General features: G+C 40.6%; 1 protein-coding gene across 12 annotated transcripts in view; it reads left to right on the top strand.

The window, feature by feature from the left end:
• The window catches only part of LOC103043076 (rap guanine nucleotide exchange factor 6), a 296213-nt gene that overhangs the window by 215183 nt on the left and 57533 nt on the right, over positions 1-23497 (top strand). For 11 of the 12 annotated variants that reach the window (XM_049466446.1, XM_049466442.1, XM_049466440.1 and 8 more), the window contains 4 exons: positions 2277-2291; positions 5050-5290; positions 6988-7374; positions 11386-11597. In XM_049466446.1, the coding sequence (XP_049322403.1) occupies positions 2277-2291; positions 5050-5290; positions 6988-7374; positions 11386-11597 (855 nt within the window). The remainder of the gene's footprint in view (positions 1-2276; positions 2292-5049; positions 5291-6987; positions 7375-11385; positions 11598-23497) is intronic. The other variant, XM_049466441.1, reaches the window with a different exon arrangement.

Below are 23497 nucleotides of genomic sequence, written 5' to 3'. Positions count from 1 at the left end.
TAGTGAGTACATCCCTAAGTAAAAATTGCCAAATTGTGGCCAATTAGCCATTTTTTATCTCTGGTGTCAAGTAACTCGTTAGTGTTACAAGGTTTTAGGTGTGAATGGGGAGCAGGGCTGTTAAATTTGGTGTTTTTGGTACAATTCTCTCATAATGGCCACTGGATATTTAACATGGCACTCAAAAACAAAATTGTTGCTTTCCACAAAGATGCCCAAGTCTATAAGAAGATTGCTAACACCCTAAAACTGTAGGATTGCAAAGGTCATACAACAGTTTCCCAGGATGGGTTCCACTCAGAACAGACACATGTTCAGCGTAATACGGCTTTAAAAAAAAAAACAAGAAAGCCTGCAAACCATCTGCTGAAAGCAAGCAGTCAATGAGATTACTGGAACTAGTGCTGGCACTGCTGAGCGCCGTGTAGAAGAAGCACGCAGTGTTGAGCACCGCCAAAGAAGCACACAGGAATTGTGCTCCACAGCTCAGAGAAAAGTTCCTCGTATCCCCCAGATGAGCCTAGAATCAGTCCTGAGTGCAAAGTCATTTATTCAGCACAAACTACGAGGAAGTAACTGTAGCCCTTTTAAATATATTAATACTGTAGGATAAAAACAATGCACACTGAACTCAATGTATTTGTTAACTGAAGAGAGAAGGGAATTGTGGCTGATTTTAATACTGTAATGCTTCTAATGGCTTCAAAAAACATTGTAATTTTATATTAAACTTGTCTTACTTGTGCAATAGAGCTTTTGAAAAATATCTCTTTTATATACTTAAACATTGAGTAGTTTGGATCTATTTATAGTGTTTGTGTAGCTATTTAAAAAAGAAGCTGTGTTAAAGTTGTCTATTGTAAAGGTCTATTGTTAACATTCTTTAGCAGTTTTTCTGCTAATGCAGTCCGATTCTTTCATATATTGTGTAATTTTGTGGGACAAAGTAAACCCAATAGTAATATAAGCCTTCATTTAAGGCCTTAGTGTTTTATATTATATGTACTCCTAACAGTAAGTCACAAACCTATATAAAAGCCCAGTCAGGAAAAAAATATATATAATAAAAATAAAATAAATAAGATCATATATAAATACTGTGATATACTGTGAAACCCTCAGAATCTTGAAAAATACTGTGATATATATTTTTGGTCATAACGCCCAGCACTAACTGAAATGTCCTGAAAATGTCCCTTGCTTACAGTCAAGCATGGTGGTGGTATCATCATGGTCTGGGGCTGCAGGAGTGATGTCAGTACTGTAGAGCTGAATTCTAACATGTACTGTAACATTCTAAAGGCGTGAGCACTATCCCCTGCCTCCAGGAACTGTGCCGCATAGCAGTTTTCCAACATGATAACAACCCCAAACACACCACCAAGATGAGAACTGCCTTTCAGAAGAAATTGAAGTTAAAGGTGCTGAACTGGCCAAGCATGTCTGAAGACCTAAACACTATTGAGCTAAATTCACAGTTGTAGTGTTTGTTCATTTTGTGCCACAAACATTTAGGCAACAAACCAAATCAGTTGCATTGCACTTCCAGTTTAAGTTACCTGTTAGTGTTACTCAGATTAGGTTGAATATTGTTTATGTTACTTTAATTGATCATTAATTAATGGACATTTCGCTGTTCATGACACTATCAGGACATAAACTAGCTCACTGTAGTTTTTATAGTTGCTTCTTTTAGTCAGCTTGCTTTATGTTCAAATTGGGTTTAGCTCAGATTCACTCTGGAAACAACAATCCAATCACATTGTAGTACTCTCTGTTAATGATGGGCAACTTAGCTAACTAGTTAATCACCAATCAATCTATGTCATTTACAGGGACACAACTAGCTAAACTAACTGTCTCATTGTAACATCGCCATCATAGCAAAGACTGTATATCGTCTATATCTATATCTATAACATGTCTATATTTCACCCTGAGATCATCTGTTAAAATGCAAATCAAAGTTACACAAAGCCAAATTCATTCACAGTTAACTGCATTAGCATTTTTACTAGCTTTCCATTAATGGCGCTTTTTGAACATAAAGAGCTTGTCCAGAGCCAGCACGAGGCTGGGATGAGAATGCTCTTTGTGTAGCTTGGCGCACTAGATTGTAAACAGATGTTTGTTTGGACTGTGGTAAACACTTGAAGAATGAGAGACAGTGAGCTGTGTTTCAGTCATGGCACAAAGCCAAGCCTGCTGCTCTGTTCTGTTTTCAACATATCTCTCATTTCTTTCCCTACTGCTGTCCTCTTTACCTGCCCTTCCAGCTGCTGGCTTTTACTGTGAGTACAAGCTCTTTGTCCTGTAAACTGTTTTTAGGAATGTACCGAAACAAACCAAAATTAAAAATTCAAGGTTTCAGTTTTTAACAGGTCATTTTTTCACCATTGAACAAAATAAATATAATTAATGAATCAAAGAACCATAAATATATCTGAGCAGTGCTATTCCAGTCATGAATTTGCTACAGTACTTCTAAAGTCATATGTGAGTGAAATGTTTACAGAAAAATGCAGTCAGTTTTAGATAAACAAACAGATGCTAAGGCTAATATAACTATCCTGCCCTGTACAGCTCATATCTTTCAGCTGGAGAACAGGCAGATTGTGGAAGTTTTAGTAAACTGATGGCAGACATGATAAGTGAGAAAGCATGATCTTGCTTTATTCAAATAAAGAGTAAAAATGTGCTTAAACCTGCTGTTTTCCAATTACTACCACACTTTCTGCATTGTATACAGCAGAGTTGACATGGATTGAATTTATCTCTGGACTAAATTGTAGAGTCGATGGTAAATCATCATTTTAACTTATTTGTACTCTATGGTTAGGTTTAATCTGTTTGGGAAGCTACAGTGCCTGCTTCCATATACAGTTTGCAGTTTTACAGATGCGTGATGAATAGTGGCTAACAGCATAGCTCTCCCTGTAGCAGTGCCCTGGTGTAAAGCAGCATACCTGCGCACATCCATCCTTCATGCCATTTGTGGCTGTGTCTGTCCTTTAGTGCTTCACTGGCCTCCTCACAGCACTGTAAGCCACTGTGCCTGGGTGAACACTGCATAGCAATGCTTAAACAAGAGCTCAGAAGGCTTTGTATGACCATTTACTGTTTTTGCTTGGTTATGAGGTTATATGTACAAAACCCATTTACAACCCTGTTATTTTACCTCAGAATGAATCACACAGATTTTCTTTAACATAATGCACATGTGGAAAAAACATAAGCTAAGTTACAAAACCATGACGGCTCACTGGAGGACTCAGTCCTCAGCCAGTCCCCTGGGGAACCAGCCCTGGAGGAATCACCCAGCCCTTGGCCTCAGTCCTCCGCCCAGTCCTGGGCCTCACTCCTCCACCCATCCGGGGGGGAACCAGGCCTGGAGGTCCCGGCGCACCAGTTAACCTTCTAGCGAAACCGCAGCCAAGGGAACGGGCTTGGCAGAATCAGCGGGGAAAGAAGACCCTGTTGAGCTTGACTCTAGTCTGGCACTGTGAAGAGACATGAGGGGTGTAGCAACTTGGTCTACCAGTGGTAGGCTCGAAAAGTCGAAAAAATGGGCACCCCTATTAATCTTAATAATTTTTTGTTCTAAATATTTGGGTGTTTGATATATCTAATAACTGATGGACACAGTAATATTTCAGGATTGAAATGAGGTTTATTGTAGACAGAAAATGTGCAATATGCATTAAACCAAAAATTGACCGGTGCAAAAGTATGGGCACCCTTATCATTTTATTGATTTGAATACTCCTAACTACTTTTTACTGACTTACTGAAGCGAAAAATTGGTTTGGTAACCTCATTGAGCTTTGAACTTCATAGCCAGGTGTATCCAATCATGAGAAAATGTATTTAAGGTGGACAATTGCAAGTCCTATTTGAATCTCCTCTGAAGAGTGGCATCATGGGCTCATCAAAACAACTCTCAAATGATCTAAAAAACAAAGATTGTTCAACATAGTTGTTCAGGGGAAGGATACAAAAAGTTGTCTCAGAGATTTAACCTGTCAGTTTCCACTGTGAGGAACATAGTAAGGAAATGGAAGACCACAGGGACAGTTCTTGTTAAGCCCAGAAGTGGCAGGCCAAGAAAAATATCAGAAAGGCAGAGAAGAAGAATGGTGAGAACAGTCAAGGACAATCCACAGACCACCTCCAAAGAGCTGCAGCATCATCTTGCTGCAGATGGTGTCACTGTGCATCGGTCAACAATACAGCGCACTTTGCACAAGGAGAAGCTGTATGGGAGAGTGATGCGAAAGAAGCCATTTCTGCAAGCACACCACAAACAGAGTCGCCTGTTAAACAAAAGCACACCTCAAGCGACTCTGTTTGTGGCCTTTTCTCATGATTGGTGCACCAGGCTTTGAAGTTCAAAGCTCAATGAGGTTACCAAACCAATGTTGTGCTTCAGTAAGTCAGTAAAAAGTAGTTAGGAGTATTCAAATCAATAAAATTATAAGGGTGCCCATACTTTTGGTTTAATGCATATTGCACATTTTCTGTTAGTACAATAAACCTCATTTCAATCCTGAAATATTACTGTGTCCATCAGTTATTAGATATATCAAACTGAAATGGCTGTTGCAAACACCCAAATATTTAGAACTAAAAATGATTAAGATTAATAGGGGTGCCCAAACTTTTTCATATGACTGTATAGCATAGTTATACACTGTAATAAAAAATAATTATGGTTGAGCTTTACTAACTAGTGCTGATGTATTCTCATTGTGTCCTCTCAGTGTGATGTACTGTTAGCAAGCTAAAAAGATTATAGCTATGTTAGCTTTCAACCTTGCCTCCACTCATCTCCCTGGGTTTGGCTTTCTCAAAAAAGGTAAAACATTAGTGTTTTATGTTTATGTTTTAACTATTCCAGTGTAACAGAATGTAGAATGTGCTCTATCTTAAACCCCGTCAATAAGTTTTGACACTTTTATTTGAAAACCACAGGAACATTTGGTAAATTACACAGTCAAACTGGCTCTCTCTCTGATCTCGGTTGTCGTTCTTTTCCTCTTCCTCCAACAGACATTCCAGACCAAGTGATCCGTGTTTTTAAAGCAGACCAGCAGAGCTGCTACATCATCATCAGTAAAGACACCACAGCCAAAGACGTGGTCTCCCATGTGGTCAATGAATTTGGCCTTATCGCTGCTCCTGAGACCTATTCACTGTGCGAGGTGTCCATCAGTCCTGAAGGCGTTATCAAACAGCGGCGGCTACCAGACCAGCTCTCCAAACTGGCTGATCGTATCCAGCTCAGTGGAAGGTGAGATCAGAACAGAATGGCTGTCGCAATACCAGAATTATGACTTTAATACCATTGAATGCAATGATCGAGGTACAGTGGTTACTATATTTGTTGGCTAGATCTTTTGGAGATTGGCTGACTTGAGTCTAAATGCTTGTGCTAAGTGAACAGGAGAAGGGAGAACTGGAGGCTAAAAGCTAACACTAGGCAAACCATATAAGCGAGATTGGCTAATTGGATGCTAAAAGCTAACTCTAATCACTTAAGTTACATATTGGCTAACTGAAGTCTAAAATCAAATGCTAGGTAAAGCAGAGCAGGGGAGAGTGGATAACTTGAAGCCTTTAAGCTAACACTGTGTGGCCCAAAAAAGAGCTTATAAAACATTGCATACCCCGTGAAGTCCTAATTCAAATCTGGTACCTTTATCGTTTTGAATTCACCATGGTTTTCATTTGTTTCTTACAGTATCTAGAATAGCTAGAATTAATATTTCATTGACTTGGCGCTTCCCTGCAGATGACATGTCTGGTATTCTTACCCCAGCAACGGACCCTGGATGCTTTTTGATTCTCTGTTTAAAAGCAAAGCATTCCAGAGAGATCAACAGCATTCTTCTTCATCACAAATGCACACCAAATGTTACCGGTGTTGCTTTTAGTTCTGTCTCATTATTATATATTACATACACTATATGACCAAAGGAATTTCGCTTTTTATAGGCCTGCCGCAATAATTAACTTACACATAGTAAATACGACATCATTCATCTTAAACCCTGTATCTCCAATTGTATTATTCTGTTTTTATTCCTGATGTTTTGCACATTTTTAGAGTCTACAAAACTGATGATCATTATGATTTTGGGTTGGTTTTATGGAGTAAACTACTCACACTACGTGTAATCGCAAACACTGTGCTGTAACTTGATGCGCACCTCCCCAGAAACATTACTACACTGCACCACAGAGAGCAGCAGCTGTGATTGGTCAGATAAACATTGTATTTCCAAATTAATCTCTGTCTCAGCCTACTCCTTCTCAGTGTAATTACAGAGCAAAGCATTCACATTAACACAGATGTCTAAATACGCTCACAATCATGAAGGGAACTTGCAGAGGCTGCACCGTGGATGCAGAAGTTTAAATGAGCCATAAGGGGTTAAAGCTGGTAATGCAAGGTGTTAAGCCAACCAACCCAAGATCTTAGTATTTTGTAGCCAGATGAACAATGAACAGATGAACAATGGGTCCAGTTCTTGCTGGACTGTTTAACTGTTTCCTCTCAGCAAATCATGGCTTACTCATACATGCTCCACATGCATTGGTTTTGAAGGCGCTTACTCTGGCAGAGAGCTGCTGTTCAGTTGAAGTGTTGTAAACGAGGCACTGCAGCTACACACATTACACATACATTAGCTCTAGCACTTAGTGTGGCCCTCCTGGAGGCTCTCAAAGAAAGTGTATCAGTGAACGAGTTCTTTTTTGTTTCCTGCTATTGGAAAAATGCATCACCACCAATGTTTACATTTACACTATTCATACATGTAAATATGTAGTTATTTACATATTCATATATAATTATAACACTAATGAGAAAACTTTTTAAAATGAGCAGCTATGGGCTATAACTAATTCTTACTGGGTATATGATAACATTAGAAAAAAAACCTTACCCCTTAAAACTCAGAAGTGTACGTACCTTCTTTTGGTCAGGTACTACCTGAAGAACAACATGGAGACAGAGACGCTGTGCTCGGATGAGGACGCCCAGGAGCTTCTGAGGGAGAGCCAGATCAGCCTGCTCCAGCTGAGCACCGTAGAAGTGGCTGCACAGCTCTCCATGCGTGACTTCGGAATCTTCCGGAACATTGAGTCTACCGAGTATGTGGACGACCTCTTTAAGCTTGACCCTGGCGGTGGTGAAGGAGGCCACCTGAAGCAGTTTGAGGAGTTGATCAACCAGGAGACATTCTGGGTGGCCACTGAAATCCTTTGTGAGGCCAATGCGTTCAAACGCATGAAGACCGTCAAGCATTTCATCAAGATTGCGCTGCACTGCCGCGAGTGCAAGAACTTCAACTCTATGTTTGCCATCATCAGGTGAGTGGAAGTGCTTTGCTCAGGTCTTTTGTGTATAATCGAAATTATGGCCTGGCAGAACATCAAATTAGGCGTTAAAATACAAATTTCTAACATTCTAGTCTTTTTGTAGGTGAATCGTGCAGCATCACTCATGTCAACTCTTTGACTATGTCATACTAAGATATTAGTATACAGTGGTATGAAAAGGTATGGGTGCCCCTGATCATTTTCATGATTTTTGGATCAGCAATTTCTGTTAAATATATCAGTAGCAGACGAACAAAGTGATATTTGAGAAGTGAAATATTGCATCAATATTTAGAAGATCCTCCTTTTGTTGAAATATTAGCCTAGAAACTCTTCCTATGGCTTGCAATGAGAGTCTGGCTTCTGGTTGAAGGTATTTTGGACTATTCTTCAGTTCAGTCAGGTTTGATGGTTTCTGATCATGAACGCTTTAAATCACACCACAGATTTTCACTGATAATAAGCAGGTCTAGTGACTGAGATGATCATTCCAGAATGTTTTACTTGTTCCTCTGCATGAATGCTTTAGTAGATTTTATCTTGACATGCTAGTTTCATCAGTCCACAGCACCTCATTCCAAAATGAAGCTGGCTTGTCCAAATGAGCTTTAGCAAACCTCAAGCGACTCTGTTTGTGGCGTGTGCTCAGAAAAGGCTTCTTCTGCATTACTGTCCCATACAGCCTCTCATTGTGCAAAGTGTGCTGACTAGTTATACAATGCACAGTGACTCCATCTACAGCAAGATGATGATGTAGGTGTTTGGAGCTCTGGAGCTCTGTAGGTTGACTATGACTGTTCTCACCATCCTTCTCCTCTGATTATCTGAGATTTTTCTTGTTTCTTGCCACTTCAAACCTTAACTACAACTGTGTATGTGGTCTTCTATTTGCTCACTATCTTCCTTACAGGGGAAACGGACATCTGAAATCTCTGAGATAGCTTTTTATATTCATTTGAGAGCTTTTTATAAACTCTCAAATGACCTGAAAAAAGGTCAGGTCATTTGAGAGTTTATAAAAAGCTCTCAAATGAATATAAAAAGCTATCTCAGAGATTTCAGATGTCAGTTTCCCCTGTAAGGAAGATAGTGAGCAAATTTGTTTTTTGAGGCTTCCATGTTGCCACTCTTCAGAAAAGATGCAAAGAGGAGAAAAACTTGCAATTGACACTTTAACCCTTTCTGATAAGTGGATTCACCTGTGTATGTAGGTCAAGGGTCAAAGAGCTTATCAAACTAATTTTGTGTTCCTAAAAATTAGTGCTAAACGTGTTTAAATCATTAAAATGACAAGTGACCAAATTGTGTTTAAAGAATTATTGCACACTTTCTGTAAATCCTTTAAAATTCATTTCACTTATAAAGTATCACTGTGTTCAGCTGCTATATGATATATTTAACTGGAATTGCTGATGTGAATAACCAATGATTTATAAAGGAAAACCATAAAAACGATCAGGGGTGCCTAAAGTACATCACAATCGAAAATTCTTCAATTATAGTGATATGATTTCTAGCCTAAATAACTACAGACCAAAGAAACATACAGACAGTTTGCATACAATATATCATTGCCTCATTTAAGCAGTGAATATTCCAGCTTTAAATAATGCTTAATAATGTTTGCCAATTCCAAGCTCAGACTATACATCATTTTGCCTCTCATGACATTCACTATGTCTATTTAAGCACTCCTACATTTGTGCCATGTCTTTTGCTCTGAAAACATTATTCTTTTGCAGCAGCACCATCCATCTTCTCCTCGCAGTGTTTAATTTGTGGAACAAAGAAACAAAGGACAAATTACGACAGGACGTTTATTGTTTGTTATTTAGGATTTTATTTGGATTTAATTATTGGACTGCTAAGTAAAAATATAAAAATATGGTTAAATACAGTATGTGAATTCTGTTAGTATTGCACCCCAATTAAGACATTTTTGAGTAGTGTAAGACCACCTAAAATCAAATTAATGGTGTTTTTTTTTTTTATTTAGTTTCAAATCTTTCCCCATTTTCTCCCAATTTTGGCTGTCCAATTGTCCCAACCCTCCATGCTTCCCCATTACCAGTGGCACCTGCAACCCTAGAAGGATGCAGACGAGCACACGTCTCCTCTGACTAATGTGAAGTCAGTCACCACTTTTTTCGAGCTGCTGCTGATGAATCATTGCCTGAGCTAATATTGCGCTCGGAGGAAAGTGCAGCGACTCCGATACATCCGCTCACAGATGCAAAGTTATGAAATATATTGTAAAATGAGTTTCAGCCATTTTATCCAGCCCTTATTGAAAACAGTGTAAACCTGGCATTTTCAGGATGTTTGGTTATTCAGATCTCTTTCCCAGCCCTAAGCACTGAATACAAACCCCAAATTATTTCATCCCTTGTTATTAATTATATGGGATACAGTTGCTTTGCCATTGCCCACTGTTACACTTAGTCAGTATTCCCGTTACTGCTGTCAGGAGTGGGGGCATCTCATAGTGCAGTGACATTGTCCAGATTACTGCTTGTTTACAGTGGATCTCAGACCTGGGAACTTGTACTGGGCTTTGGCCTCCAAGCCCTTTGGTCATGTGGTACAGTGTGTCGACACACGAGCTGCTGCATGTTCTGCGTTCATACAAGCTTATCATACTGGATGGCATCCTGGCATGCTGGAGTCAAACTCACTTATCTTGTGATACACAATACAGATATCTGACAAATACGTCAACACAGTATCTCATGAAAGTGAGTAAACCTCTTATATTTTTAAAATTATTTTATTATACCTTTTCATGGGACAACATTGAAGATATGGCACTTTGAAACAAAGTAGTCAGTGTACAGCTTTTATAACAATCTAAATTTGTTTTTACCAGATATTTGTCTCATAGTGCCACACAGTAGTTTTTTGTTATCACATTAAATTAAAACCAAATCAGTCACTTTTGAATCAAGGTTTGAGAAACTGGAGTCAGAGACAGCACAGCTGGTCATGTTCTTTGTGTGTGTGTGATGGGCGTGAGGCTCGTGGCCGCTCTCCTTAGTTTACCTTTTTGTCTGTCGACCCCGGTTCCTCCTTTTCCCCCGTCGGAACCACAGCTCAGTCAATAACCACCTTATACACTCCCCGTTCAGTTCTGAGAAGCCGTTTTTGTTTTGTCTGTTCCCCGGTTTATAAGGGGCGGCCAAGCTTCTCTGGCCAGCTTTGTTTGCTTCCCCCTCGCTTGCGCTCGGTGCGAGTTCGTTTCTGCCCTCTCTCGGGTCTCCACCCGTTCTCGCCCTGGGCATGAATTCTTTTGCGCCCCTTCTCGTTTTTTTGGTTTCCACCCGTTTTTGAGTTTTTGTTTTCCACCCGTGTTGAGGGGTTTCTGTCGAGTTTTTACCTGCTTCATATTCTGCTGCTCTTGGGTTCTACAACTTTCTGGGCGGAAGAGCTACTGCTCCCCACCCATTACAATACAATAATATTTTATAACATATGGATAATGTAATTCATAATATGTGACTTAAAATATTATTGAAATGCTGGAATTATAAGGCTTTTTACTTAGTAGGCAGGCTCATACAGCTGAAAGGGTATTTACGCCTTTTTTTTCTGATCATCTTTAACAAAAACATGTCGCTCTTACTTCAGCACATCATTGCTTGACTCAGTGCTGCTTATCCAGTATCCATGTCTTTTACAGTCATATTTTAAACAACACAGTCCAACTGAAGCTACCTCTTATCTCTGCAGCTTAGTGGGAAGATTGAGTCTTTGCACATGTGCAATGTTTTTAGTCAGTAGGAGAAAGCACCTCTTCTGAAGTGTAGATGTGAATGTGTCTTGTGTGAAACTGATATTTAGAAGTACTGTTAGTAAGCTCATAGGCTAGCCGAGTGATCACTGTTTAAGGCTGATTTATAGAATGAAAATCCCATCAGTATGGAGGTGGATTAAATGTTTTTTTGTTTCCAGCATCTGAAATGGTATTTTCTGTGAATCTGTTGTCTGGATGGGTCTGTGTTGCAGTGGTTTGAACCTTTCCCCAGTGGCCCGGCTGCGAGGCACATGGGAGAAGCTCCCCAGCAAGTATGAAAAGCTGTTCCGTGACTTGCAGGATATTTTTGACCCATCACGCAACATGGCCAAGTACCGGAACATTCTAAGCAGCCAGAGTGTGCAGCCACCAATCATCCCCCTGTTCCCTGTGGTCAAAAAAGACCTTACATTCCTGCATGAAGGTGAGCAAACACAAAGTAAAATGCACACACACACATTTCTTACACACTTGAGAACACTCCTCACATTTTTGTTAAAAGCCCATTTTTATTATATATTTTCATGGGACAACACTGAAGATATAAAAAATACATTTATAGCAAGAGCTATAGCTGAGCTAGCTGTGTCTTTGATCATATGGACACTTGTGTTTTTGAGCTAATTTGTGATTTACAGCATATACATATATAATGAGAAGAGAGAGTCTGCAAGTGCCTGTGTTATATCCAGAGTTTAAAAAAAGTTGAATTAATGTAAATGTTACTTTATTTGTTATTATTTTTTTAAAGGTATTTTTATTATTTAGTGAAGTTTTCTCAGAACCCACAGAGTCTTAGAGTTGTTGTCCTTTTTTATTTATTTAGGATATTAAAATATTTTTATAGTGGAAGCCCAATGTCTGTTCTTAATAATAAAGTTAGTTTCACTGTAAAATGGTGTAATAGTATTATGCTAGTATATTATTAGTGTGGCACATTGTTTTAAAGCTCCTTTGGGAGCCCAGAAGCAGGAAAAAGCATTTTCTATAGTGGCTCTTTAAAACGACAAAATTATCGTTTATCGCAATCATTTCTGGGACAATATATCCTTCTGAAAATGTTGTTATCATGACAGGCTTAGTGGCCAAAATAAATATTAACATTTTGGGCACAATTTAACCCCCTAAGGTACAGAGATATGTAACATACTGTAACATATAGAACATACATGATCACAGCAGTTACTGAGGTAGAGAGTTTATAGATTTTTTTAATGAAGCAGCAAATATTGCTGATAGGAATAGAGATGTTCCAGTCTCCGTGTGCTGAGAGTGTGTGTGTAGAGGGATGGGTGAGTTCAGCACAATCCATATGTATGTGTGAAGAGTGGTGTGGGGGGGTCAGTTCAGTTCTGTGTGAGTGTGTTGAGTGTGTGGTGGGGGTGGGGGAGCTCATCAGAGCGAAGAGTCCGTGTGAGGGATGGTTGCGGATGCAGCGTGTGGTGTAGATGTCAGTGATGGAGGGGAGAGAGACTCCGATGATCTCAGCTGTCTTCACTATCCGATCTGAGATGTTGCAGTTCCCAAACCAGACGGTGATGCAGGTGTTCAAGATGCTTTACACAGTCCCTTTGTAGAACATGGTGAGGATGGGAGGTGGAAGATGTGCTTTCCTCAGGAAAGGAATTTGGTGAAATTTAGGAAATATCCACTGCAGAGCGCCGACGCACGGATGCTCAAGCGTGGAATAACGAGGCAAGCACGTTCTCATAATAAATGATCTACATTTATAACCTAAACTTTATTACTACTGTATTGTTATAGTTGAATAATACAGTGATTTTGCGAGGCGCCTCTACCCACAACCTCGCCCATATTGCGCATGGCTTCGGGACCCCCGCCGCGCAATGCTGCATCGTGAGAGCGTGCCTTGGTCTGCGGAGATCTTCAGTTTTTTTACTTTTGTTATTGCTGCAGGAGGACTGTCTCTGTGTTATCAAATATACTGTAAAACATTATATGCGTGTCAACCTGGAGTTTTTTTGTTTATTGACTTAGTTCCAACTATACACTGTAAAAATGAGGAAAGAAAAATAATATAAAAAATGCATATAATGGATTTTGGGACAGTTTTATAAATGGCTCTGTCACACTATATTAATGTCACGCCCTCGCTATGTTTTCCTGTGTTTTCCCCGTTTCCTAGTGTGTTTCTCCAGTAGTTTTCCATCACGTGTGTCTAATTTGTAGCCCCGCCCCTTCCCCAGGTGTGCAGTGTTTCATGTTACTATTTATAGTACCCTTTTGTCCATGTTTGTCCGTCGGCCTTTGCACTTTCCTGTGTTGTCTGTCTCGCCTCGTTTACATTATTGCTCATTCTATGTTCTTGTATTTACACGCTCTTGGTTATTTCTAGTTTGTTGTTAGTCACGTTTATTTCCTGTCGGTTTCTTGTTTATTTCTTGCACATATTCGTTATTTCCTTGTTTTGTATATATTTACGTATTTATCCTTGTATATATTCCCTAGCCCTGTTTTGTTATTATCTGTTTAGCTTAGCTCTCTGTTGGTCTTCCCTGTTTGTTTATGTACATATATATATATTCGTCATTCCCCTGTTTGTTTATTTGTTTATCTGTTATTTAATAAAGTCTTGTTCTTACCCGCATATAAGTCCGCCTCCCGCCTGCTCTGCTTCCTCGTGTGCACCCCTTTTTGTTACAATTAAATTATAATCGCTGGCCTAAAATAAAATTAATACAATGTTTTTAAGAATTTTATTTGAGTCGGGAATTTATATAACTATTTTGATAAATCTGATATTTTTTTCAATATTTTAAATGCGTTTTAGATGTGACCAAATGTAATTGTAAGATGTAGGACAAATTATATCATCATATTACATTACAAAAAACTATAATCCTTTTTATAGAATTCATTTGTAAGCCTAATATAAATTAATGGGAGAGTAAAACGGGTGTTGTTGAAAGTTATTTCTCTAAAACCAGTAGAAAACAAGCAGAAAATATAACTGCTAAGCACCATGCGCTCTCCCGGCTGCCGCTGAAAGCTAGGCTGTGCGTAGCTACGCCTTCACGGCAAAATCTGGACACTGTATAATAACTGTAACACTAGAGCACTAGAGCAAGATATAAATGTAAATAACTGATAATAATCCCAGCAGCCCTGTAACAGATCTTCTTAACAGAGAAGCCACCCAGTTAGCCTTCTTTTCCTATCATTTTATTCTCGAAGTCCGCAATATTTTTTTTTTTACAGCGCTCTGGCGTACCTTCAGTGTCACTTTCGTCTCCTGGCAAATTTTGATTTGAGATTGTGCTGTGCTCTTCATCCTGAAAGGTGCTGAGATCAGAGGAGTTTCATTTTGGCAGGTGTAAATATCAGGTATTCAGATTTGAACTTGTTTATCTTCTCAGATTTTACGATTAAGCTGTGTTTAACATATTCTCTTAATAATGATCATTATGGCTAAAATGCGTTAAGTTCTACGAGTTATTTAGAATACCCGTCTTTCTTTTGTTATATACAACTAAACTAGCAATGCCTAACAAGAGTCTTTGTTTTGGCTTTATATATTGCTGTGTTCTGAGGGAAATATTAACATATCATCGTTATTTACACACAAAAAATAACGAACAGCGCGAGAGTAACCTCTAGCACCCACATGTTTACCAGCCGTGCGTGCACTCGGAGAGTCGGATTCTGCCGGGGAGTCAAAATACGGCACACCTGTTATTTATATTATGATTAAAATACATTTAATTAAATGATATCTCGTGCTTTTTATCCAAGCTGTCCACTCAGCTCAGAGTGCCACTTTCATGCTGATATGCAGCTGCTCCAAATACTTTGTTGTCCTGAGGAGCCCTAGATTAAGCTTTAAGTTTATTTGGCTGAGTAAAGCACGTGTGAATCTCGTTAGCCCATAAACAAAAAATATATTATATTAGCCGCAAAAAGTATTTATAAAAACATTTATATAGTTCTAAAATAAAGGCATATCACGTCATACCGCATATGGCAGTGTTGAGCCACCATGTAAAACCGCCAGGGAAATTATTTTGCCGGGACAGCCCTATTGGGAACATTAAACAATCTGCTTAAATGTTAAAAAAAAACATGTAAATAGCAGTTAAAGCAAAGAAAAAGTAAAAAAAAAAGAACTGAAAAACTATAAAAATACGATTTATTGTCACCTATGACCATATCTTTTTAACAAAAAAGAAAAAAATGCATCATAGAAATCTATGCCACAAAAAAATGTTTTATGGGGTGGTCTGAACAAATACTGCCTGAAAGGTCCAAATTATTATGTGGAATAAAAGTTTTAATTTTAAAAACGATTTAATTTATGATTTGTTGTACTTTTTTACATCAAATAATTAAAAGTAACTATGTAACTTTAACTCAAAGTACATTTTAAATTAAGTACTCTTTTACATTTACTCGGGTACAATTTTAGCAAAGTAAAGGTACTTTTACCTAATTACTATTTTTTAGTACTTTTTCCTCCTCTGGTCATTAGTGAACTTAATAATGTGGTTTGAGCTGTACTTTGCAGTACAGCCATGAGTCAGCGGAGTGAAAAACAGTGGACTGAGCACACAGCCCTGGGCGGCACCGGTGCTCACTATGTTGGTCCTTGACTGATTGTGGTATCTGATGGCTCCCGGGTTCTCAGCAGCACATGCATCTCTGCAGTCATCCACGGCTTCTGGTTGGGGCGGGTTGTGATTGTTTTGGAGACAGTAACATCATCAATGCACTTACTGATGTAGCAGAATACAGAACCCCCAGTGAGTGCTGAGGCAAGGAAAAACTCCCTGCTGCAGGAGGAGGAAAAAACCTTGGGAGGACCAAGACTCACATTTAAGGGGGGACCTACCACTAGTCAAACAGCTTTTAAATTTAAATTTAAAAAGTCTTTTATACATCCATATGGGTTTTATATATTCAGGAGTATAATAGTGCCACTAATGGCTTGGAGGTAAATTGTAGTGGAGAGTAAGATGGATGATGAGCAGCTGATCTGTGGTGGGTGGTGGAGAAGAGCTGACTTCAGAAACTTCCATCAGTCTGGCCGGACAGGTGACGAGAGCCTAAGGGGCCAACATCCATCGGTATCGGGTCAGACAGGTGGGCAGTCAGTAACTCGGAGGAAGGCAGAGAGATGGAATTAGTTTTGACTGGATTTATGTAAAACAGAGAATATAAAACATTATCAGAGTGTGGCTAATGACTTCAGCAGATCTGAGTAAAACAACCTAACTAAAGGCAGAGAGCCAGAACGTAACATAAACACGGAGGCACCCTGAAACACTGGCATCCACCAACTCCACTGTCCACAAACCTGAGTGACTGAGTGCAGTGGGAGAACACTGTAGTGGGAGAAAACAAACACATAGCAGTCTCTGAACTTGCGCTGGGCTGTCCTCTGGATCCGTAGGTAGTCCAGTTTGTTCTCCAGGGAGCAGATGTTAGAGAGCAGGATGGATGCAACAGCCAGCCGACTGGTGTTTGCCATTAGCTTAGTGTGGACTCTGGCTTTCTTACCGCGCTTCCAGCTTCTCGGCTTCTTGTGAGGAGCCCTTTTCTGGCCAGCAGGCTTAGGAAACACAGTGGCTCTTAGTAGGCCTAGCGCACACAGCTCCGCTCGTAAACCACCGTAAGTGCAGTTTTTTGTGTTTTTTACAGATTTAGAAGGGTCTGCCGGTCGTAGATGTGGGTGCCAGTTGCTCTGATAGTTCAGATCAGGTTTTTACAATAAAAACAAAAAAGCACCGTGTTTTTTGTTCCCTGAGTGGCCACTGCGACTGCTTATATCACCAACAGGAAGTTTGCTCTCTTAAAAAAATCTGCAGTTCAGCCAGGTTTCTTAGTTTCTGAGCATAGACAGCCCACTTTAAATCGCACTACAGATTTTTAATAATATTCCGTTCTGGTGACTGAGATGATCATTCTAGAACGTTGTACTTCTTCCTCGGCATGAATGCCTTAGTAGATTTTGAGCAAAGTTTAGGGTCGTAGTCTTGTTAAAGTATCCAGCCCCGGAGCAACTTCAACTTTGTTACTGATTCTTGAAAAATTGTTTTAAAGAATCTGCTGATTTTGACTGGAATCCATGAGACCTTCAACTTTACAGTTCACAGAACCTTATTTCAAAATGAAGATGGCTCACCCAAATGTGATTCAGCATACCTCAAGCAACTCGTGTGCGTGTGCCGAAAAGGCTTCTTCTGCATTATAAGTGTTCTGAAGAGTTGAACGATGTACAGTGACACCATCTGCAGCAATATGATTTTGTAGGTCTTTGGAGCTGGTCTTTGGGTTGACTGAATGTTCCCATGATACTTTGCCTCTGCATATCTGAGACTTTTCCATGCTGTAAGATGATAAGCCAGACTTTACCTTGCTGTGAGATGATAAGCCAGACTTTACCTTGCTGTGAGATGATAAGCCAGACTTTTCCATGCTGTGAGATGATAAGCCAGACTTTACCTTGCTGTGAGATGATAAGCCAGACTTTACCTTGCTGGGAGATGATAAGCCAGACTTTGCCTTGCTGTGAGATGATAAGGCAGACTTTTCCATGCTGTGAGATGATAAGACAGATTTTACCTAACTGTGAGATGATAAGCCAGACTTTAGCTTGCTGTGAGATAATAAGCCAGACTTTAGCTTGCTGTGAGATAATAAGCCAGACTTTAGCTTGCTGTGAGATAATAAGCCAGACTTTACCTTGCTGTGAGATAATAAGCCAGACTTTACCTTGCTGTGAGATAATAAGCCAGACTTTAGCTTGCTGTGAGATAATAAGCCAGACTTTACCTTGCTGTGAGATAATAAGCCAGACTTTATCTTCCTGTGAGATAATAAGCCAGACTTTACCTTGCTGTGAGATGATAAGCCAGACTTTACCTTTGTGCAGAGGAACGTAAAGTGTCAAGATGTAGTTAAATCAAGGCGGCAGGTAGAAATAGAGAAACTGGTTAAGGAATCAAGGTTACTCAGAAAGAAGTGGAAGAAGGGGAATGAGGCAGAAAGAGAGGGCATTGAGTTATTGCAGGAGGAGTTGAAATGTAAGTTGGTGAAATTGCGGAGAGCAGAGGCTATGAGGAAAAGGAGGAAGAAGAAGGAGCGTGCTAGGATAGAGTTCTTTAGAGATCCATTTAGGTTTGTTAAGAGTCTGTTTAGTAAGGAGAAATCTGGAAATCTAAAGGTCGGAAAGAGGGAGTTGGAGGAGCACTTTCAGAATGTTTACACAGAGAAGGAAAGGTCTAGCGACCTGGACCTACCAGCAGACATGCCGCCGTTAGGTGATATAGAGTGGAAGATGGATGTTAACCCCCCTAGGTGGAGTGAGGTTCAGGAGGTGGTGAAGGCTGCAAAGGCAGGTTCTGTCCCAGGGCCAAATGGGGTTCCATATAGATTATATAAAAGTGCACCAGATGTTTTGAAGTTTCTATGGAAACTAATGGCTATAGTGTGGAAGAAGGGGATTATTCCAAAGGAGTGGCGCAGAGCAGGTGGTGTTCTTATCCCAAAAGAAAAGGATTCTGTGGCTATTGATCAGTTCCGTCCCATAAGCTTGTTGAATGTGGAGGGTAAGATCTTCTTTAGTGTGGTTGCACGTAGACTAGCAACGTACCTGAAAAGAAATAATTTAATTGATACGTCTGTACAAAAGGCAGGAATTTCAGGTTTTTCTGGTTGCATAGAGCATAATAGTATGATTTGGCATCAGATTCAAACAGCAAGAGCCGAGAAAAAGGATCTACATGTGGTGTTTTTAGATCTGGCTAATGCTTTTGGTTCGGTACCGCATGCATTGTTGTGGAAGGCATTCAAATGTTTTAGGGTTCCAGAAGAGATTTCAAGGTTAGTTAAAGCCTATTTTGAAGACATACAGTTTTGCTTTAGTGTAGGGGAGTGTGTCACATTTTGGCAACGACTGGAAATATATGGCAGGTTGTACAATTTCACTGCTAGCATTTACGATGGCAATGGAGGTGATTATTAGGGCTTCTAAGTGGGTCGTAGGCAGGGAGAGGCTGCATGATGGCACCCGGCTCCCACCAGTTAGGGCGTTTATGGACGATATGACAACATTAACGACCGCGGTGCCATGTACCCGGCGACTGCTAGGGAAGTTAAATGATAATCTTAGGCTGGCTAGGATGAAAGTTAAACCGAGCAAGTCTAGGAGTGTATCAATTGTTAAAGGGAAGTTGATACAAGAAAGGTTTATGATGGAGGGAGAAGTCATACCATCTATATTGGAAAAAGTCAGTTAAGAGTTTAGGTAGGTGGTATACTGCAGCACTGAATGATAAAGAGCAGGTGGAAGGGTTGAGGACAGAAATGGTGGAGGCCATTAATAGAATTGATGAGTCTTTTCTGCCAGGTAAATTAAAATTGTGGTGTCTGCAGTTTGGTTTGTTGCTTCGTCTAAGGTGGCCTCTTACAGTTTATGATATTCCGATTTCTGAGGTTGAGAGGTTAGAAAGGGTTATGAACATGGCTATAAGGACATGGTTGGGGGTGCCGCGTTGCCTTAGTAGTGTGGCGTGGTGTGGGAGAGGGATGCTGGAACTGCCGTTGACGAGCTTGGTTGAGGAGTTCAAATGTGCTAAGGTAGGACGTGAAATGCAGTTGTTAGGGTCAAAAGACGGGCTGGTTAAAGCAACAGCACCAGTGACTAGGTCTGGGAGAAAGTGGAATGCTCGAGAAGCTACTCAAGCCGCAAGGAGGGCACTGGAGCACAGGGATGTTGTGGGGCAGGTGCAAAATGGAAGGGCAGGATTAGGTTTAGGTGATTCTTGGAAAGCATTCGGCAAGGCCACATCACCTGAGAAAAGGCGTATGGTTACAGGGTTTATTCATGAGCAGGAGGAGGGGAGGAGGAAGTAAGGAGGGCAAAAGCAGCAGGGCAGAGTAAACAGGGGCAGTGGATGAGATGGGAAAGTGTAGAGAAGCGGGGATCACCTGGCGAGAGTTATGGGGATTGGATACAGGCCGTATAAAGTTTCTTTTGGGAGCTACATATGATGTTCTGCCAACGCCACAAAACATTGCTCAGTGGGTGGGTGAGGATCCAAGTTGTAAGCTATGTGCAGGATGTGGCACGCTGAAGCACATTTTGTCGGCATGTAAGGTGAGTCTATCCCAGGGGCGCTACACATGGAGGCATAATCAGGTACTTAGATCTCTTGCAGGTGCACTCGATAAGAAACGGTTAGAAGTTAATAACATGCCCGTGGTAGGTTGCAGTAGGGTAATCACGTTTGTACGTGAGGGGCAGCATAGTGGAGAAACAGCACAGTGCTTGAAAACTGCTGGTAAGTGGGCTAATGCACGAGATTGGAAGTTATTAGTGGATGTAGGTAGTAAACTGCAGATCCCGGAGTGCATTCTGGTTACAACCTTGAGGCCGGATGTAGTGTTGTACTCTGAAAGTAAGCGGATAGTGTATTTTATAGAGCTGACTGTTCCGTTTGAAGACGAGGTAGATGGAGCTTATGAAAGGAAAAGGCTGAAGTATACAGACTTGGTGGCTGAGGTAAGAGAGCGTGGGTGGCAAGCATATATTAGACCAGTAGAGGTAGGTACTAGAGGCTTTGTTGCGAAGTCTGCCACAAGACTTCTAATTCGGAATTAGAGGTCGTGTGCTGAGGACTGTAGTGAAGGAGCTGTCAGATGTAGCTGAAAGATCTAGTCAGTGGTTGTGGTTCAGAAGGGCTGAGGCTGTGTGGGGAAGGGAGTGAGTTTGTGCTTCTACAGCAGGCTTGGAGGGGGGTGGGTCTGGGACGCCAGACTTCACTGTTGAGCCTTCTGGAGGTGTCGTGGGCCTAATTCAGCGAAACACTGACGAAGGAAGGTGCCTGCCTGATGACCCCTGAGAAGAGCTTGCACTGAAGTTTGTGTTAGAGTTTGGATGAAGGTGATTGGTGTGGTCCTACTGTTCTTGTAGTAATTTGTCTCATGAGTTTTTGTAGACGTCTGAGTACTTGGCAGTTGAGGCACGGACCATGAACATAGTTCGCTATGCTTCTGGATTCTTGTCGAGCCAGTATCAGATGGTAGTGGTTGCTGTGTTCTGCTCACGCAACTTATAATGTGATTTATTGTGTGTGATTGTGCTTAGGTAAGTGTGTTGTTGCCATAGTTAAAGGAAGTGAGCTTAGATTAAGGAGGGATTCTGTTTGTTCATAGGTTATTTTTCGGTAGGTCTGTTACTTGGCAGTTGAGGCAATGGACCATGAACATAGTGTTAGGCTGTGCTTCTGGATCCTTGTCGAGCCAGTATCAGACTGTGGTGGTTTTGGACTTTTCCTTACTGTGAGATGATAAGCCAGACTTTTCCGTGCTGTGAGATGATAAGCCAGACTTTGCCTCTTTGTAAAATGATAAGTCAGACTTTTCCTTGCTGTAAGATGATAAGCCAGATTTTACCTAACTGTGAGATGATAAGCCAGACTTTACCTTGCTGTAAGATGATAAACCAGACTTTGCCTTGCTGTGAGATAATAAGTCAGACTTTACCTTGCTGTGAGATGATAAGACAGATTTTGCCTTTCTATGAGATGATAAGACAGACTTTGCCTTGCTGTAAGATGATAAACCAGACTTTACCTTGCTGTGAGATGATAAGACAGACTTTGCCTTGCTGTGAGATAATAAGCCAGACTTTGCCTTGCTGTAAGATAAGCCAGACTTTGCCTTGCTGTAAAATGATAAACCAGACTTTACCTTGCTGTAAGATGAGAAGCCAGACTTTTCCTTGCTGTAAAATGATAAGCCATACTTTGCCTTGCTGTGAGATGATAAGCCAGACTTTGCCTTGCTGTAAAATGATAAACCAGACTTTTCCTTGCTGTGAGATGATAAGCCAGACTTTGCCTTGCTGTAAGATGATAAGCCAGACTTTGCCTTGCTGTAAGATGATAAACCAGACTTTGCCTTGCTGTAAGATGATAAGCCAGACTTTGCCTTGCTGTGAGATGATAAGCCAGACTTTGCCTTGCTGTAAGATGATAAGCCAGACTTTACCTTGCTGTAAGATGATAAGCCAGACTTTACCTTGCTGTAAGATGATAAGCCAGACTTTACCTTGCTGTAAGATGATAAGCCAGACTTTACCTTGCTGTAAGATGATAAGACAGACTTTGCTTTGCTGTAAGATGATAAGCCAGACCTTGCTGTAAAATGATAAACCAGATTTTGCCTTGCTGGGAGATGATAAGCCAGACTTTGCCTTGCTGTAAGATGATAAGCCAGACTTTTCCTTGCTGTAAGATGATAAGTCAGATTTATTGATATTCCTCTGATTTAGCCCATTCGATTCAGGAGTTTAGGGTTAGGCTGTTTAGCAGTGCTGTGTGTGGATGACCGGTGAAACTGCTCGCTTACAGGAAGCAGCAGTTCCTCATCCAACCACTAGCCGGAGCTGGAGCAGCAGCACGAGCCCCCTGTCTTCTTTAACCCTATTCAGTGCCCAGCCACAAGCTACAGACTACAGGCTCAGCTCAGTCAGACTCAGACTCAGACTGTGGTGGTTTTGGACTTTTCCTTACTGTGAGATGATAAGCCAGACTTTTCCGTGCTGTGAGATGATAAGCCAGACTTTGCCTCTTTGTAAAATGATAAGTCAGACTTTTCCTTGCTGTAAGATGATAAGCCAGATTTTACCTAACTGTGAGATGATAAGCCAGACTTTACCTTGCTGTAAGATGATAAACCAGACTTTGCCTTGCTGTGAGATAATAAGTCAGACTTTACCTTGCTGTGAGATGATAAGACAGATTTTGCCTTTCTATGAGATGATAAGACAGACTTTGCCTTGCTGTAAGATGATAAACCAGACTTTACCTTGCTGTGAGATGATAAGACAGACTTTGCCTTGCTGTGAGATAATAAGCCAGACTTTGCCTTGCTGTAAGATAAGCCAGACTTTGCCTTGCTGTAAAATGATAAACCAGACTTTACCTTGCTGTAAGATGAGAAGCCAGACTTTTCCTTGCTGTAAAATGATAAGCCATACTTTGCCTTGCTGTGAGATGATAAGCCAGACTTTGCCTTGCTGTAAAATGATAAACCAGACTTTTCCTTGCTGTGAGATGATAAGCCAGACTTTGCCTTGCTGTAAGATGATAAGCCAGACTTTGCCTTGCTGTAAGATGATAAACCAGACTTTGCCTTGCTGTAAGATGATAAGCCAGACTTTGCCTTGCTGTGAGATGATAAGCCAGACTTTGCCTTGCTGTAAGATGATAAGCCAGACTTTACCTTGCTGTAAGATGATAAGCCAGACTTTACCTTGCTGTAAGATGATAAGCCAGACTTTACCTTGCTGTAAGATGATAA

Source organism: Astyanax mexicanus, chromosome 17 (assembly GCF_023375975.1).
Source record: "Astyanax mexicanus isolate ESR-SI-001 chromosome 17, AstMex3_surface, whole genome shotgun sequence".
Taxonomy (NCBI): Eukaryota; Metazoa; Chordata; class Actinopteri; order Characiformes; family Acestrorhamphidae; genus Astyanax; species Astyanax mexicanus.
The sequence above is the reverse complement of the archived record's forward strand: the minus strand, read 5'-3'. Positions and strand labels throughout refer to the sequence as shown.